The sequence below is a fragment of the Erpetoichthys calabaricus genome, chromosome 3 (genome assembly GCF_900747795.2).
Source record: "Erpetoichthys calabaricus chromosome 3, fErpCal1.3, whole genome shotgun sequence".
In the NCBI taxonomy this organism is placed as follows: domain Eukaryota; kingdom Metazoa; phylum Chordata; class Cladistia; order Polypteriformes; family Polypteridae; genus Erpetoichthys; species Erpetoichthys calabaricus.
In genome coordinates, this window is record NC_041396.2 from 80,646,067 (window position 1) to 80,664,800 (window position 18,734).

Below are 18,734 nucleotides of genomic sequence, written 5' to 3' on the forward strand. Positions count from 1 at the left end.
CCTATGCTACCTAACTATGCTTTCCCCTGCCACTACTGTGCAGTCTCCAATCTCCTTCAGACTGATCCTCCTGCATAGGATATAATCCACCAATGTGCATCTTCATCCATTCTTGTACATCACCCTGTGTTCCTCCCTCTTCTTAAAATACGTATTCACCACAGCCACGTCCATCCTCTTCACAAAATACACTATCATCTGACCTTAATCATTACTCTCCTTGGCACCATTACTTTCTCATCCCACCTGTTCCCTTCACCAACATGTCCATTGAAATCTGCTCCAATCACCACTCTCTCTCTATTGGGTACACTCTCCACCACTTCACCCAACTCACTCCAAAAGTCTTCTTCCTCATCTATCGGACACCCAACTTGCAGGGTATATGCACTAATAACATTCATCATCACACCTTCAACTTCCAGCTTCAATCAACACTCTGTCCAACATTCTTTTAACCTCGAAAACACTCTTGACATACTGTCCCTTCAGGATAATACTTACCCCATTTCTCCTCCCATCCACACCATAGTAGTATAATTTGAACTTGCCTCTGATCCATTTGGACTTGCCCCCCTTCCATGTGGTCTCTTGCACGCACAATATATCAACCTTACTTCTCTCCATCATATCAGCTAACTCTCTCCATTTACCAGGCATTCTGCCGACATTCAAAGTACCAGCCCTCACTTCCTAACCTTCCTCCTCTCCCCTGGCCTCCAGGCACGCCTTCCCCCTCTTCTTGTCCTTCTGCCAAGTAGCTCAATTTCCCCCAGCACCCTGTTGGTTAACAGTACTGGAGGCAGCCATTGTTAACTCGGGCCTCAACCCAACTGGTATAGAAATCTGTATTGTTGTTCACATAGTGATCTGTCAAAATTTTTACACTTGATGCCTTTCCTGACATAGCCCTCCCCATTTATCTGGGCTTGGGATCTGGCACGGAGAAAGTCTCTGGTTTGTGCATCCTCTGTGGCTGTGTTAATGTGCCAATACTAGGACCAAATATGTGTCTTGGCTTCAAACTAGCCTATCAGCACTTTTTTAGGAAGACCATTGAAGAGAAACTTGTTACCTGTATCTATTTGTCTACAATTTCAACTTTACTTAATTTTTGAACAGGTTTTCAAAACTATGTTGTGCTCTAAATTTTACATTTCTGTTATTTTGCATGCAACAATAATGATGAAGATGTACATTATTAGTGACTAAAAGACTAGAGCAATGGTATCTAGAGATTGAGAGTAAAAAGCAATCAACAGTACACTTATGCGCTAGAAATAAGTTAAATATGTGGTAACTGACATTTTTCATAGGACGAGTGGTTGACTCATGTTTTATATCTGTCCACTTAACAGGTTTTAAATAAAAGAGAACTGCAGCGTATATACTCTGTAAACCACAAGATGATGGTTTTGAGATCATTCTTGCTAGAAAATCCATATAAAGAGTTAGTGTTTTAAAAGGTTACATGCAACTTTTGTTCTTGCTCTCCACCATGAGGCAGCTGTACATCATGCTCTGTAAGTATCTGAGACTGTAAATCTTTAACACTTCTTCTCTTGTTTGAACTTTATTCTATCAGAAGTCTTAGCTGTGTGTTAAGTTTAATACCTCTTACAGAAAAAGGTTGACTTTAATCATAAACAATTACATTGATAAAAATATGTAATTTTTTTAAGATATTCACAATTTTCCCACAGCAACAGTGACATACAGCAAATTCTTCTTATCACTTTTTAATGCTTGCTGTCTGTGTAAGTAGGTGAGAACAGAGAAAAGAAATCATGTAGTATTTAGAATAAACAGTTTAACAAGTCGGATTTTTAATCTCCCTGATTGGATAGATAGATAGATAGATAGATAGATAGATAGATAGATAGATAGATAGATAGATAGATAGATAGATAGATAGATAGATAGATAGATAGATAGATAGATAGATAGATAGATAGATAGATAGATAGATAGATACTTTATTAATCCCAAGGGGAAATTCACAAGATACATAGCCTTATAAATCACTATTCATAGTATTTCTGTTATAAATCAGTGTCATATAGTTTTAGTAAGTGGGAGTATTTAAAGAATAGCCTAACTTTTGACCTTTTAGAAATAATAACCTTTTCAACAGCAGAAATTAAATCTTTTGTTATTGTTACCTGTTTCAGTTTAATCAGAAATACAGCAGATGTGATATGTCTGTGTACAGTTCAGATATGATCAGTTTAAAGGTAAAAGTAAAGTGCTAGTGCTGTGCTGATGGAAATCATTTGTTGAAGTGCTTCAGTGGGCAGTGGTTTCTATTGCTGAGCTCGTAGGCTCATGTTTTAAAGTGTTTTTGCTAGTTATTTTTACTTTCTCCATCTTTCACATATTGAGAACTATTGTTTTAATGAAAAAATCAGCTTTGAGTTTTAAGTGTAAAACATGTTTTGGTATCCTTAGAACACATTTTAGCCATTTTTTAAAGACGTGTCTATGAGTTTGAGTAACTGTGAACACTATAACTCACAAATCAATGGAATGGTTCTAAAGTTTGCCAACAATTTGAATCCAATAGTTGTAACAGCTGAATTGGTTTTAATAATAATAATTTATTTTATTTATAGGCACCTTTCAAGGCACACAAGAACACCTTACAGAACACATTAATAGCAACAGTCACAATATAAAATTAATAGAATATTACAGTACAATAAAACCAGAATAAATACAATAATAAAATTGAATTCAAATTTATCAGCTAAAATTATCGAACAGAATAAGCCAGTTTAAAAAGATGTGTTTTAATATGAGATTTAAGGGTGGGAAGAGAGTCAATATTACAAATAACTTGTGGGAGAGAATTCCAGAGGCATGAGGCTGCTTGATTGAACGCTCTAAACCCCATAATAGTTTATAATAAGATTGATAGAGGAAGGAGATCTAAGGAAACGAGAAGGAATTGAGATCTGAAGACGATCAGAAAGATAAGGAGGTGCCAGATTATGAAGGGTCTTGTAAATAATAAGCAGAATCTTAAAATCTTAAAAAAGTTGCTGGAGGACAGGAGTAATGTGTTCTGTGTAAGGGGTTCTGGTAATAATACGAGCTGCAGCATTCTGAACCAATTTAAGTTTGTTAAGGAGTTTGTGAGGAAGACCAGAAAGGATAGAATTACAATAATCAATATGAGATATAACCAGAGCATGAACAAGAATAGAAGTCCTGGTAGCTGAAAGAGATGGACATAAACAGCTGATATTATGTAGATGGAGATATGCAGACTGAATAACATTATTAATATGTGCCTCGAATTTTAAGGTACTATCGAGAATAACACCTTAGCTCTTAACCTGGGAGGAAGAAGATATTAAAGAATTATCAATAGTCAATAAAATATTATCACATTTGTCCAAAACAGATTAAGTTCCTACCAGAAGAACCTCTGTTTTATCACTATCTAATATAAGAAAATTAGCAGACAGCCATGATTTAACTTCTTGCAAACAGCCTCTGCTGCTGCAGCCTTTTAATGCAAGATTGATACAGAGACATTCAAATGACACATAGAATGAACCTTATTTAACTTTAAACAATGCCTTACAAAGAAATCATGCTTTTCATTAGTTCAAACCATAATATGTCCTCTAGCATCCGCCACACACATTTCAATATCTGTATATTATTTTTTCCTAAACACACATGGCCATTTCAAATCTAGTAACATGAATATTGTGAGTCATTCTAAGCAAATTATGGAAGTACAGAAATGGACTTATCAAGTCATGGAAACTAAAGTATACATCAAGAATACACCAGTAAAAAAGTTCAACCAACATCAGGCCTAAAGATAGAGCTATCTATTTTCTTGGTTTACTTACAGATTCAAACTTAATTTTATACAAGTGTATACCAACAGATTAATAATTCCATTTTTACATTGGTGTGGTTAAATAGTCACTTTATGAGCAAGTATAAAGTAAAGACTGAATAGTTGATTTTAGATCTTTATCATGTTAAGTAACACATTCTTTATTAGTAAATCATTCCTAAAAGGGACAATGGTGTTATTGTTAATTGTATCTAAGTGTATACACTGTACATTTACTTGCTCCCTACATTTATTTTTATATTGAATAAGAAGAAGAAGCAGGCTATGTTTATATGCACCATTGCCTTCCAGAATAGATTGTAACTTCCTTAAACCCAGAATTCAAGAAAGCAAACTCAGATGTTGAGTGAATACATTTAATATACTCTTATAGAACCATCATTAAAAAATCAATACACAAATGTATGAAGTTTAACTTTGAATTTATATATTGTGAACTGAATTAAAAAATCCAAGCATGAAGGCATCACATTAAGGAACATGCTGCAATTGCATCCTGTAGCCACATTGTTTCTCTTCCTCTTTCTGTTTTATTTTTGCTGGTAACCAGAGCAGACCCACTGTGATAAAAGTATAATAAAATGAGGGGAAGAAACAATATGATTTGATTTTAGACCCTGAGCCTATCCCTCTATCTCTACACCTGTCTTGTGTTTGACCTTCTGAGCTTGGTATACAATGGTTAAAAATGCGCACACACACAAACACACACCCACAGAGAAATACACAGAGGAGATGTATATAAAGAATGTGAACAGGCTACTTATTATAAGTTGTCTGTGTAAGATTTATAGAACAGGAAGACGCCCCTACTCCAGGGTAAATGCACACAAATATTATCATCATTTAAAATCTAACTTTTGCTCTCATTAAATTTCTTTGACTATGAGTGAAGTAAACAGTTTTTAATTTCCACTTAGAGCAATAAGAAATATAACATGCACCTGTAACTTTGATCTCATGACGAAAACATTGGTTACAAATAGCCAGCTGATATAAATGTATAGGGATACATGGTTCTGGGTAGTGTGGCTTAGTGGCCGGGGCCCTGGACTTTAAAACATGTGACTCCCAGTTCAGTCCCCGCCTCTTTTTCATTTGGTTGACCCAGCGCAAGTCACTGAACTTGCCTGGGAACCAGTTGTAAAAATATGTGTAAACAATTGTAAAATGTCTTGGTCTTGTATGTTGCCTTGGGTGAAGGCATCTAGTACTTTAAATATACAATAATAATAATAATAATAATAATAATAGTAATAATAATAATAATAATATTGACAAAAAAATGTTGAAAACAAATGTAGTAGCTACATTTCTAACATGACTATATGCTACAGTAAGTGTCCTTGCATAGACAGGGAGTGTAGCATCAATCTATATGTCTATCTATCTACATGTTAATGGTTTACTGAATTCCTCAATATTCCAATGACCTCTGCTGAGAATGCGTAACACCAGATGATTCACTATTACCTTGGTATGTGTAAGTCTGTGCAGTTCCATCCTGGCCAGGGCTCCACATAACCTTTAATTGAGTTAATGGGTAAATCAAAGAATACATTCAAATTACATCTAATTTTTTCTAAATATAAGTGGATTACTATAACAAGGAGTAGTCTACCATGGCAGGTTCCAGTGTCTGCCACAGTGTTCTTTTCTCAGATCTCACACTTTGTGGATGGGTATTTTATGGTTGCTGTCATTTTCCCCCCATATCCCAAAGATGCTCAGGTTACACAGGCTGTGATCTTAAATCCCCTTCATATGTGTTTGTAAGTGTGACCAGCAATAGACTGCCATTATAGGTTGGATTGCTTCCTGCCTTTTACACAGTATTACCAGAACTGCCTCTGCTCCTTTGGGAGTTTGAATTCCGAAATAAGAAGAATTAGAAAATAGAAAGATTGAGCCATTTATAACCATATGAGGACTGTTCTTCTTATCCATTGCTAGTTCTTACCTTGCATATGTTGCAGTTATTTTAACTAATGGCTTCCTGTAACTGTCTAAAACATGACTAAAAATAAGCAGAAGGATTAGAAGTTGGCAAAGAGGAATGTATACTTTCAGTGTGTAATAACTGGAATGGCTGTGTTAAGATTTTGTTATGTTATGTTTCTTGAAATTTGTAATCACCCCCTATTCCATTTTTTGCTTCCTGTTTATGTTTTTTTTAGTATTTGTAGATTTGCCATGGTACCATTCCTCACTTATTTACAATTAGGACTTTCCGGTGTTACCTAAAGTGCCCTATATATTCCTTCTGTTTGCCTCAGTTCTGTACTGAGGCGTTAGCTGTCCTGCTCCTAATTAGCCCTTTTCACAAAATCTGAAATGACATATTGACAGGTAAATCTACTTTCTGCTAGTTTGTCATTAATAGTAGGTGTGTATTCTGCTTTTCTATATCAACGTCTAATAATAGTTTTTTGCAATGTAAGAAATATTGTTGAAAAGCACTACATAACAAAAGAATCAAAATTGGAAAAAGTAAAAATTAATTGTGAGGAATTCTTTATTAAGGTGTGTCTGTTAACTTTCTTATGCCAGTACACTAACAGTTTCAGGTAACCTGGTCTTTTTTTCATATTTAAAGTTAGCTCACTCCATTTTGACAAAGTCAATCAAGTCAAGTTGGGGAGCATGCACTAGTACATGTGTTGCCACACCCACCACACGACGAAACAGCTCAGGATCCTGGTTGGCAACCCCCGAGGCAGAGACGCTGTCCAGTCCCACCCTCTGGAAATGACCCTCTATCTGCCGCAGCCAGGTGTTACGTGGGCATCCCCTTGGCCTGGTCCAGCCATTCAGGTCCTCATCAATGAGGCTCCTGCGAGCCGGATCACCCTCAGGGAATCGCACCACATGGCAGTAGTGATGTAACTGACACTCCCTCACGATGCAGGTAATGTGTCTCATTCGGGACTCCATGAGCAACCACACATTCAACACAAAGACAAACCAGCAGTACCCAATGATTCTCCAAAGAGACACAGTGCCAAAGGAGTCCAGTCTTCATCTCAGGTCACTGGATAGTGTTTATGTCTCGCAACCGTATAGCAAGACAAGAAGCACCAGGACTCTAAAGACTTGGACCTTCGTCCTTTTGCATAGATATCGGGAGCGCCACACAACCATTTCCAGCGACCTCATGACCCCCCATGCTCTCCCAGTCCATCTACTGACTTCTTAGGAAGAGTCACCAGAGACATGAATGTCACTGCCCAGGTAAGTAAATCTCTCGACAAGGTCGACACTCTATCCGCAGACAGACACACTGCTGATGGCTGTGCCGAAGAGGTCATTAAAGGCCTGGATCTTGGTTTTTATCCAGGACACTCGCAAGCCCAGACCCTCAGACTTCCTCGCTGTGTCTCTTGAGAGCCCCAATCAGAGCCTCCATTGACTCATTGAAGATCACAGCATCGTCAGCAAAGTCAAGATCAGTGAATATTTCTTTGCCAACAGATGCCCCACAACTGCTGGACCCCACAACCTTGTCCAGCACCCAGTCCATGCAAGCACTGAACAGATTTGGAGCAAGAATACACCCCTGACGAACCCCAGAATTAACTGGGAAAAACACAGAGGTTCTGCCTCTACTCTGCACAGCACTCACAGTACCAGTGTATAGGCTGGCCATGATATCCAGCAACCTTGAGGGGATCCTGCGAACCCTCAGCATATCCCACAGGGCAGCTCGATGAACTGAGTTGAACACTTTACAAAAATCGACAAAGGCTGCAAAGAAACTCTGCCGATATTTGCATTTGCACTCCATGAGAATCCTCAGTGCCACAATGTGGTTGATGGTAGACTTCTTAGGCGTAAGACCAGACTGCTCCAGTCCATGGTAATCACGGATCCCATTGAGGACGACCCTAGCAAAGACCTTTCCAAGCACCAAGAGCAGTGTTATCCCCTGTAGTTGCCGCAATCCACGTTATCACCATTCCCTTTCCAATGACAAGTCCCGTTTTCCAGTCAGTTGGGATGCCAGGAGGACATTGTTTTCAAAATGTTTGTTGTATGTAAGTTATTAAGTTCCTGACATGAAACATGTAGACACACAACATTTAAACTTATGGCTTATATTGTTAATCAGGAAAAAATAATAACATTGCGGTTATGTTAAGTTTACCTATGACTATGAGCAGTTGCCGTTGTATTGTTATGTTACATCGAGAAGGTACCTGCTGTACTCACACATTTTCTCTGAGACAAGTTCGGTGTCGGTAAAACACTAAAGTTGTTCCAAAACGGTATATCAACAATCTTAAGGCAGCGTGTGAACTTTAAGTACTCATCAAATAAAAAAAACAGTCATTACTAAACTTTTTTGGTTACCATAGAGGGATATCTGAACTGAAACTGAAGCAGTATGATGCAGGTGCTATGCATGTCCAAGCAGCATAAAGACAAGATGACACAGAGAGGAATTGAACAGTTCCTCCTACCTCAGTATGATTTACTCAAAGCAAACATAGTATGTTGTGATTGTTTAATTTATTGTATTCTACCTACTATAGCATTTCTTGTAACCTAAATTAGACTATATTATACTGTAACCAATAAAACTAGGTAATAATCAGTGCAAATTGATCATGCTGTGGGGAACAGGCCGGACACAGACAGGCAGACATGGTTTTGTCACCCAAAACATGTTTATTTACAGATATTTACAATGGTCAACACGCACAACCCAGTGCCGCAGCACCAATCACCCAAAAGTCCAGGCCCTCTACACAATGCCTTTCTCTTCTCCTAACCGCCTCCACTCCTCTCCTCCAAGCTCCATCATCTTCCACCCGACTCCAGCCATCAAATGGACGGAAGCGGCCCCATTTATACACACCCAGATGTGCTCTTGGTGTCTTCTGATGAGCTTCCGCCGGCACTCCTCAGTGTGGCGGAAGTACTCCGGGTGTCCCTAATCCTCTTCCCCCCAGCACTTCTGGGTGTGGCGGAAGTGCTGAGGTCATTGAGGCACCCCCTGGAGATGACCATGGGCCCCTACAGAGTTGAGCTTCAAAGCTCTGTACCCGTGGTCCCCAAAGCCACCAGGGCGGTCACCCCCACGTGGTCTGGGGGAGGCATAAGCCCTCCTCCGGTCCTCTGGGGCATCCTGGCTGGGCCGCCCCCCAGCACCCTGTGACAATGCTAATATTTCCATCCATTTAGACTGAAGGTTAAAATAGTTACATTTATTTTACAATTCATAAATGATGTAAGAGGTGTGCAGAATACTGATTTAACAAGTGTAAATTTAGATATTGCCAATAGAGTTGTTTTGGAGAAATTAGAGAAGTTATTTTATTTAGCTGGCAGTTTAAATGTAGATGGTGGTGAGGGCACAGCAGTAATAGCAAAGGTGAGAGAAATTCTAGAAGCTGTGACCCATTGTGGCTGCTAAAGGAGTCTCTCTGGCATTGAATGGTAAAGCTTATTAAAGCTGTATAAGAAGTAGTATGCTCTGTGGAAGTGAGAAATGGCTGATGAAAGCAGAACATGAAGCAAAGCTAGAAAGAGCATATATTTGGACGAGGTGTCAGATGATATGAAAAGAATAAGTCTAATCCAAACTGATGTCCAGGACTGTGAAGAATGGAGGAAGGAGATTTGGGGGCAACTGACTAATCAATGTAAACCCAGAAAATGTCTGTTAAACTGGTGATGATAATGACAAAGGCAGTGTTCTGAGACCCTTTGGTACAAAGTTGACAAAACAAACTTTTTCCAAGTAGTATCTTAATTTAACATGAATCCTGGTTGTTAATTAATTTTTTCCTCAGTTGTGTGTTTGCAGAAAAATGTAATTGTCAATAGTGAGGCATTTGCTATTCTTTGAAATTCAGAAAGATTTTTTGCTTTTTTAGTTGGACTTGCTTGTTCTTCTTAGTTACCGTATCTCTATCCTTTTTAAACAATTCAGTTTCAGCAACAAAGATCTATGTGTATTCATCTCAAAGAACCTGTTTTAATTTAAAAAAAATATTGAACAATTGAGAAGTTTTTAAATGTTTGTAGCTAGCAGCCAATCATCACTGTGAAAGAAGATAAGCAACAGGTTAGAAGAGTCTCGGCTCAGATGAAAAAACCCTGTTTTATGCAGTTGATTCTAGAAAGCAAAAAGTGTGTAAGCACACCATTGGTGATGGCTTTTTCACTTATGATAAGCATTGAACCTTGCTTCCATTTGATTTAATGTACAAATGGTAAATGAGTTGAAGTGTACTTTGATATTGCTGGAGATGTGAGCATGGTTGGATTTAGATATCCAGACTGGGATCTGGTTTTTTAGGATTGGTGACTTCCAATTTGTTGAACAAACAGGCAGGCATGTTATCTTCCCCAGTCACTCCTACGTCCCTTTTCTGTAGTCTCTTTCTAGTCTGGCAAACTCTGTTGAAGAGTCACATTTTTCACACCAGTGGTGCGAAATTGCAGCTAAGTTAGTACCATTTCCATTTGTGTATTGTGTATTCTAAACATTTTTTGAATTATTCTAGAAAGGGTATTCTATGCACTGCTAGGGAGTTCTGAGGCAACAGCATTCTAACATTCAGCAGAGTGCTCAATTCATTAAATAGCATGTTGCATTAGTTATAAGAATTAATATGCAATGAAGAAACTAGTTGGAATGAAAGTCATGTCCACTGCACCCTCCAGGACCAGGTCCAGGACTTTCCAATCTGCTTATTTGTTCAAGTACTCTAATTTCTCTTGCAACCTCTGACTCACAAAAACGAAATCAACAATTGTTTTTTTAAAAAATGTAACTTTTTCAGCTCCACAATCTTGCTATGAAATAAACTTTTTTTAAAATTACAACTAAAGAATTAACTAAATAGCAATGTTACCTCTTACCTCTAAGCACTACTTACTACTGTGTGTTATAACTATTCATATGCAATAATTTATGTGCATTATAAAATGTATTAATTAAAGTGGCATGTTTATATAAACTATTCAGACAGAAACAACTGATTCATGATTGGTTAAATAAAATGGCAGTTTCTCGTCTTCTTAATTTTTCATAAGGTTTAAAGTGTCAAGGTTATCTTTGTTTTAATGATTCTAGATTTCAATCCTCATTAATTTGTCATTGTGTTCAGCTTCTAGTCCATTCATCATTCATTTTTGAATTCCTCTTCACAATCAGCACTGTAAGCATGAAAAGTTCCATAAACATCCAATACAATATAAAATTAATTTTCTTAGACATAAAGTATCTTAAATTCTCTATACTGTTGACAGAGCACCTTTCCAAAATAAGTTTCTTCTTTTTCAAATATAATGTAGCATTATTCAGCCAGTCTGGTAATCTTTTCACATCCAAATGTAAAATCATCAGTATTGGACACAGCTACAAAGCAGTCTTTATCAATGCAGACGATTACCGCAAGTTATGTTAATAGGAGCATTGCAAAATGACAGCAATTCTTGTCCAATTTCTCTGAAATTAACTTTCACTGAGATTTTTTGCGATCTTCGCTTTCTGGTTTTTGATTTTACAAACTGAAATATTGTCAGTACTCAAGGAGATTCTTTCATACTTTGACTATGTTTCCTGTTAAATTCCTCAGAAAGTCATTAAGAAAAAACAATACCATACATTATTCTTCATTATTGTATCTGTCAGGACAGAATGTATGCACAGGTCATTGTGATAGAGATTATTTAGATTATTTAAGTTTTTCTTTTAATCCTTTATAAATGAAGTCTCTTTCTAGGCATCATAAATACCCCAATCCTTTAAGGTGGCCGTACAGTGTTGTTCTATGAGGAAGTGATTAACACAAAGTGTAGCCACACTATGTCTTCCAAGCGTTCACTGATGCACCACCTGATATAAACATCATCGTTATGTTCTGTAATTTATATCACAATTAAAGTGCTTAATTGTTGTAACTAGAATAGAATGCCTTTTATTGTCACTATACACATGTACAATGAGATTAAAAGCAGCTCCTTCAGTGCAGACATATATGCAGAACACAACAAGTAAATAAACAAATAAACAAATGGTGCAAAAAGTTGCAAAAAAAAAAAGTTCTGTGACGCTATATACAAATGGAAAGAATAATAACTAAATCGAGTTATTGCACATTATTTAAATACTGGAAAGAATAAATAACTATTGCACTATTGGGTTATTGCACATAATTTAAATATTGCACAATAATGATGATCATGTGCAGTGAGTAGTGGATGTTGGACCCTGAGAGTAATGATATTGTACAGTATACAGATATTACAGTTATTATTCAGGCCCATTTAGATATTGGATATTGCACAGTTGATGGATAGAAGGAAGTCCAGGGGCTGGGGGGTTAGACTGTGTAGTCAGTGCATGTGTGAGTTTAGAATGGTTATAGCTTTTGGGAAAAAAATGTTCTTGAGTCTGTTTGTCCTTGTTGTGATGCACCTGTAGCTCCTCCCTGAGGGCAGAAGGTCAAACAGATCAGAGCCAGGGTGGGAACTGTCCTTGATAATGTTTTTTGCTCTGCTGAGGCAGCGGGAGGTGTAAATGTCCATCAAGGAGGGGAGAGGGCAGCCGATGATTTACTGTGCTGCCTTTACTACTCGCTGAAGCCTCTCCCTGTCTGCCATGGTGCAGCTGCCATACCATACTGTGATACAATACGTCAGCAGGCTCTCGATGGACAAGCGGTAGAAGGTCAGTAGCAGGTTGGAGTCCAGGTTGTGCTTTCTGAGGACCCTCAGGAAGTGTAACCACTGCTGAGCCGTCTTGATGACTGCTGTGATGTTGTCTGTCCAGGAGATGTCAGCGGAGATAAGGACGCCAAAAAACTGGAAGGTATGGAGCCTCTCCACACACTTGCCGTTGATGTAAAGGGGGCTAAGTTGGTGCTGTGCCTCCTGAAGTCGACAATGACCTCCTTGGTTTTCCTGGTGTTCAGAGCCAGATTCTTCTTTGAACACCAGGCTGCCAACTTCAGGACCTCCTCTCTGTAAGCTGCCTCATCTCCCTTTGAGATGAGTCCGACCACTGTAGTGTTGTCAGCAAACTTGACGATGAGGTTGTTGTTGTGGGCCGGACTGCAGTTGTGGGTGTAGGGACAGTACAGAAGGGGGCTCAGCACACAGCCTTACGGGGTACCGGTGTTCAGCGTGCGAATGGAGGAGTGGTGGGGTCCGAGTCCCACAGTCTGGAGGCGGTTGGTAAGAAGGTCTTTTATCCAGACACATGTGAGAGGAGGGAGGCCAAGAGTGACCAGTTTGGTGATGAGAATGTCAGGAATGATTGTATTAAAAGCTGAGCTGTAATCCACAAACAACATCCGGATGTAGCTCTACTGCTGCTCCAGATGGCTCAGCACAGAGTGGAGAGATACAGCAATGGCGTCTTCTGTGGATCTGTTCATGCGATATGCGAATTGGTAGGGATCGAAGTCTTGGGGGAGATAGTCCTTGATGTGCTGGAGAACCAGTCTCTCGAAGCACTTCATGATTACTGGAGTGATGGCCACAGGGCGATAATCATTTAGGCTGGTGATGGGAGACTTCTTCGGCACTGGAATGATTGTGGCTGATTTTAGGCAGGATGGAATGACTGCCTGGGCTAGGGAGAGGTTGAAGATTTTGGTAAAGATAAAGGTGAGCTGGTGGGCACACGCTCTGAGCACCCTACCAGGCACTCCATCTGGGCCGGCAGCCTTCTTGGGGTTCACTGCCAGGAGCACCCGTCTGACATTGTGCCCCTTTACAGTGAGTGGAGTAGTGCAGGAACCCGGTGAGAGTGGGAGCAGGGCTGGAGCAGGTGAGTGCTGCTGTTGTGATGATTCAAAGCGAGCAAAGAAGCAGTTTAGCTCCTCTGCTAGCGGTGCACTTAGATCTCCTGTTGTTGCATCACAGCCTCTGTAGTTTGTGATGTTTTGTATTCCCTGCCACACCTCCCGTGTATTGTGGCTGGACAGGTGGAACTCTATGCTCCTCTTATGGTCCGTCTTGGCTTTTTTAATTCCACTTTTCAGAGCGCCTCGGGCAGCCCTGTACAGAGCTCTGTCACCTGACCTGAAGGCAGCGTCGCGGTCTCTGAGGAGTGTACGGACCTGGCTGGTCATCCAGGGTTTCTGGTTTGGGAAAACCCGAATGTTTTTGTCCACAGTCATATTCCCGATGCAGAACCTGATATAGTCCAGTACCGTTCCTGTGAATGTTTCCAGCTCTTGGTGTTCAAATATGTCCCAGTCCGTCTGTTCGAAGCAGTCCTGTAGTTTGGAGAGTGCATTTTCAGGCCAGGTTGTAACAGTCTTTATGGTGGGCCTGGCACTGCGTCTGAGGGGGGTGTAGGCTGGGGAGAGCAGGAGAGAAAGATGGTCGGACTGTCCGAGTTCAGGGAGGGGTATGGCTCTGTATGCGTGCTTGATGTTGGAGTAAACATGGTCCAGAGTGTTCTCCCCTCTAGTAGAACACTTAACATGTTGATAAAATTTCCGGAGTACAGTCTTCAAGTAGGCCTTGTTAAAGTCTCCTGCAATTATATGAGCACCGTCAGGGTGGGCTTGCTGCTGTTCGTTAATTGTATTCAGCAGGAGAGAGTGCCGTGTTTACATTAGCATCGGGTGGAATGTACACAGCCATGACAATCACTACTGTTAGCTCTCTCGGTAGAAAAAATGGCCGGCATCTTACAGATATATACTCGAGGTCAGGGGAACAGTGTTTGTCTATAATTGTCCCATTGTTGCACCAGTTCTCATGCACGTAAATACAGAGCCCCCCTCCCCTGCTCTTACTGGATTCCTTTGTCCTGTCCCAGCGGAGCAGAGTGCGACCTGCTAGCTTCAAGCTAGCATCAGGTCTCCCAGGGTGAAGCCAGGTTTCAGTGATAATGAAAACACAGCAGTCACGAACATAGCGATTTCCAGCGTTCACTATGGCTCTCACAAGCCGCTAACTTAACAATTCACCAATTTAATATGCCAAGTCAATATTTTTAAATAGAAATATACATATTTTCATCAATTATAAGGGTATGCCAAGCTGACTGCCATATTTCACTGAATACTTCAGAGACCATGTTTCAATGAATGGTTATGCTGTTTATGCATTTGATTAATTCAAAAGCATAATTTTTCCTTCTCCAGGTGTCTGGAATTTTAGTGCATTTTGTTAAGTTATAGTGCATCTTTTACACAAAGAACATTGATGAATATAGCTTGACAGTGCCAGGACATTATCAATTAAAACCTTTCTCTCATTGGCAATTGATGTATTCCATGTTACATTTTGTTTCCACTAATTTTGGTTTTCAGGTTATTCAGTCAATAGATTTTTCAAAAGTCTCCAAGTCTAAATTTAAAGTTTTGTGAGTGTGTCTTATGTAGGTTTTATAACTAACATGGTGCTTCAGATAATCTAATTTTATTTTCAATCTACATTGAGCCAGAATTCCACTCTCCATTAATGCCAGGTTTCCAGCCTGTTACACGTAACAAATGTCAATTTCCCAGAATTCAAAAGTTTCCCCAAGGCATATGCTGTAAAGACCTTTCGTGCTTGGCATAACAGTTTCAATGGAATCATCAGTCAACCATTCTTTCTTGAAGGTTGAGTATCTTTTCTATTGAAGACCACCAAGTTTTTTCATGGTTAAGACATACTGTGTGTTGCTCATGACCCAAAGATTAATGGAAGGCACAAGCAGTTTAACAGCGCAATTTCTTTAATAGTGCATATGCATACATATAGATCATTATAGAATTGCTACAAATCACATCATTTCATAGATTTAAAGCATAGTTACCTGCCTTATCATATTGTGGACTTGCAAGAATAACTGCTGACCAGAAATGGATTTCATTTTTTTTTAACAAATAATAGTTTTAATTCTTTCATGATCTACCTAATTCATCCCAACAGCATTTAAGTGCAAGAGAGAAATGAAAGACATAAAAAGTTATTTCTTGACAATACAAAAATAGTACAAGAAGTTGTACTAGTAGAAAAGTAAAGGAAGGAAAACTGTGCACCATTGATCAAGAACATTAAGCCATCTTCTAAAAAGCAAGTGACAGAGGGTAATCCCTCCTCCATCGCGGGGGTTGCGTTCCAGAGCCACCCGCGAAATAAGAAAATCCGCGAAGTAGAAACCATATGTTTATATGGTTATTTTTATATTGTAATGCTTGGGTCACAGATTTGCGCAGAAACACAGGAGGTTGTAGAGAGACAGGAAAGTTATTCAAACACTGCAAACAAACATTTGTCTCTTTTTCAAAAGTTTAAACTGTGCTCCATGACAAGACAGAGATCACAGTTCCATCTCACAATTAAAAGAATGCAAACATATCTTCCTCTTCAAGTCAGGAGCAGATGTCAGAGAGATAGAGAAAAAAAGCAAACAAATCAATAGGGCTGTTTGCTTTTAAGTATGCGAAGCACCGCGGCACAAAGCTGTTGAAGGCGGCAGCTCACACCCCCTCCGTCAGGAGCAGGAAGAGATAGATAGAGAGAGAGAGACAGAGTTTGTTTTTCAAGCAAAAATCAATACGTGCCCTTCGAGCTTTTAAGTATGCGAAGCACCGGGCATGTCGTTTCAGGAAGCAGCTGCACAAAAGATAGAAACGTGAAGATAATCTTTCAGCATTTTTAGACGAGCGTCCGTATCGTCTAGGTGTGCGAACAGCCCCCCTGCTCAATCCCCCTACGGTCAGGATCAGAGAAGGTCCGCGCAAGAGAAAGAGAAAAGTAAGCTGGGTAGCTTCTCAGCCATCTGCCAATAGCGTCCCTTGTATGAAATCAACTGGGCAAACCAACTGAGGAAGCATGTACCAGAAATTAATAGACCCATTGTCCGCAGAAACCCGCGAAGCAGCGAAAAATCCGCGATATATATTTAAATACGCTTACATTTAAAATCCGCGATGGAGTGAAGCCGCGAAAGGCGAAGCGCGATATAGCGAGGGATTACTGTATATCTAAACAGGAGTGCAGCCTGACATGTTATAAGTCCATGACTTTAGGTGTTACTTACAGTACAGGCTCTGAGGTCCTTATCTTTTTATGCAGTTCCCCTTCTTTTTTTGTCCTTGTCAGATCCAGTTTACCCTCTTCCCTCAAGATAATATTAGACACCTTTGTGTGAAATGTTCAGTTTCTTGTCAATCTGCCATGAAATAACCTTCACTGTGCAAAAAAAAAAAAAAAAATACTGACAGGAGTCTTAAGAAAGCTGTTTCATTTTGGCCATTTTTTAACCCAGAATTGAACTTAAGGATACCTGTACCTTGCAACCCAAGTGAACTGAATAACCAGTGCTAATGCATTTAGAAAGGTTTCTCTAATAACCAATTAGTGTTTACACATGACTTTTTAAGAATGAACTAAGACGGGAAGAACTGCTGAAAATGGAGCTTTACAGACATACTGTATGTAAATAATAAATTAAAAATGTGTAATTTCTAGTAGTAACAGCCACTAGAAATACTACTATATAACACTTTTTAAATCAATATAATGGTGTCTTGATAAAAAAGGCTATCAATTTCTATAAAAAAAATTCTCAGTATATCCAGACTATTTCAATGTATATGCAGTATCCTTATGTATATGTATGTACGGTATGCAATGATCTGTGTGTAAACTACGTTTAAAAAAATTAGTCAACACCACTTTCCATGTAGCTTTCTGAAGAAAAAAAAAATGAAAAGAAAAAAATATACATTTCACTGTGCAAGCAACTTAATTTTTAAAGTTTTAATAATTGCTTATGAATGCTTTGAAATTACTTCAGTTTTGTTTGGTCTGGCACCTCCTGACTCATTGGTATGAGAAATCCTCCACATATGATATACCATTTGATTGGTCTTGATGTTTACTTATACAAGAGGAAAAGTTTTTTGGGGTCCCTTTTTGGCCCACTAAACCCAAAATATCCTCATTTTCAGAACATGATTTGCATAGGAAATTACACCTTTTTGATAAAGAGTATACCAATAGGTGTCTTCTGTAAAAATAGTCAGAAGAACTTGAGTATGCCACATCAACTGACCCCAGTGGTTTACCCCCTAGTGGGATACAAGGGGTCAAAGTTACTCCATTTCACAAAACTTTGATAAAATGGATATCAGTAATATAGGAATGTGAAGTGCCATTTTATATTACTTAAACATTGCTGATCATGAATATAATATTTTTAATATAAAATTGTTTATTGGGGGGCCTAGCCCTCTAAGAGCCACTACCAGAAGGTTAAATATGGTACATTTCAAATGTAAGCATGGGGAGTTAGACTAATTCAAATTAAATAATTATGAACATATTATTTTTGATTTTTGATCCTTTATTGGGGATCTAGCCCTCTATGGACCTCTATGAGTGGGTGAAAAATGACAAATTTCCATTACAATCAAGAATATTTAGACTCTAAATATTTAAATTGAAGCACACATTTTAATATCTATTCTTTAATATCTATAACTATTCTTGTTTAATATGTACATCTACCTCATGAATTTTTGCATTTCCTATGAACACCCCAAATTAGGGTGGCCCATTTCTTTTTACTCTGCAACTCTGATGTCTTTAGAAGTTAAGTTTTATGATTATGTCAAATGCTTTGTCCAGGCATGGATTGGGTTTGTTAAGAGCATGACCTATGGATTTCAAAGTTGTCTTTTTGTCAATAGCCTCATTCCTGTGCCTCCATTAAGCTTGTAATTTACTTAAATAAGCACACAAATGCCAAATAGCCATTCATGGGGCAGGTATCCCATTTGCCTCCCGTTACAGAAATAACATGAGACTAATGCTTTTCCTTTGAAAAAAATATTCTTCATCTTTTCTTTTTACTTCCTCCATCCTGATTGTTGTTTTTAAGGGTGGT

At 38.9% G+C, this 18,734-nt stretch overlaps 1 protein-coding gene across 1 annotated transcript in view; it reads left to right on the forward strand.

Moving 5' to 3' along the window:
* The first annotated feature begins 1,361 nt into the window (after positions 1-1,361).
* LOC127527283 (Fc receptor-like protein 5) overlaps positions 1,362-18,734 on the forward strand; it is a 36,645-nt gene continuing 19,272 nt past the window's right edge. Inside the window, exon 1 of the mRNA XM_051925471.1 lies at positions 1,362-1,523. Within this exon, the coding sequence (XP_051781431.1) occupies positions 1,472-1,523 (52 nt within the window). The 5' untranslated portion in view covers positions 1,362-1,471. The remainder of the gene's footprint in view (positions 1,524-18,734) is intronic.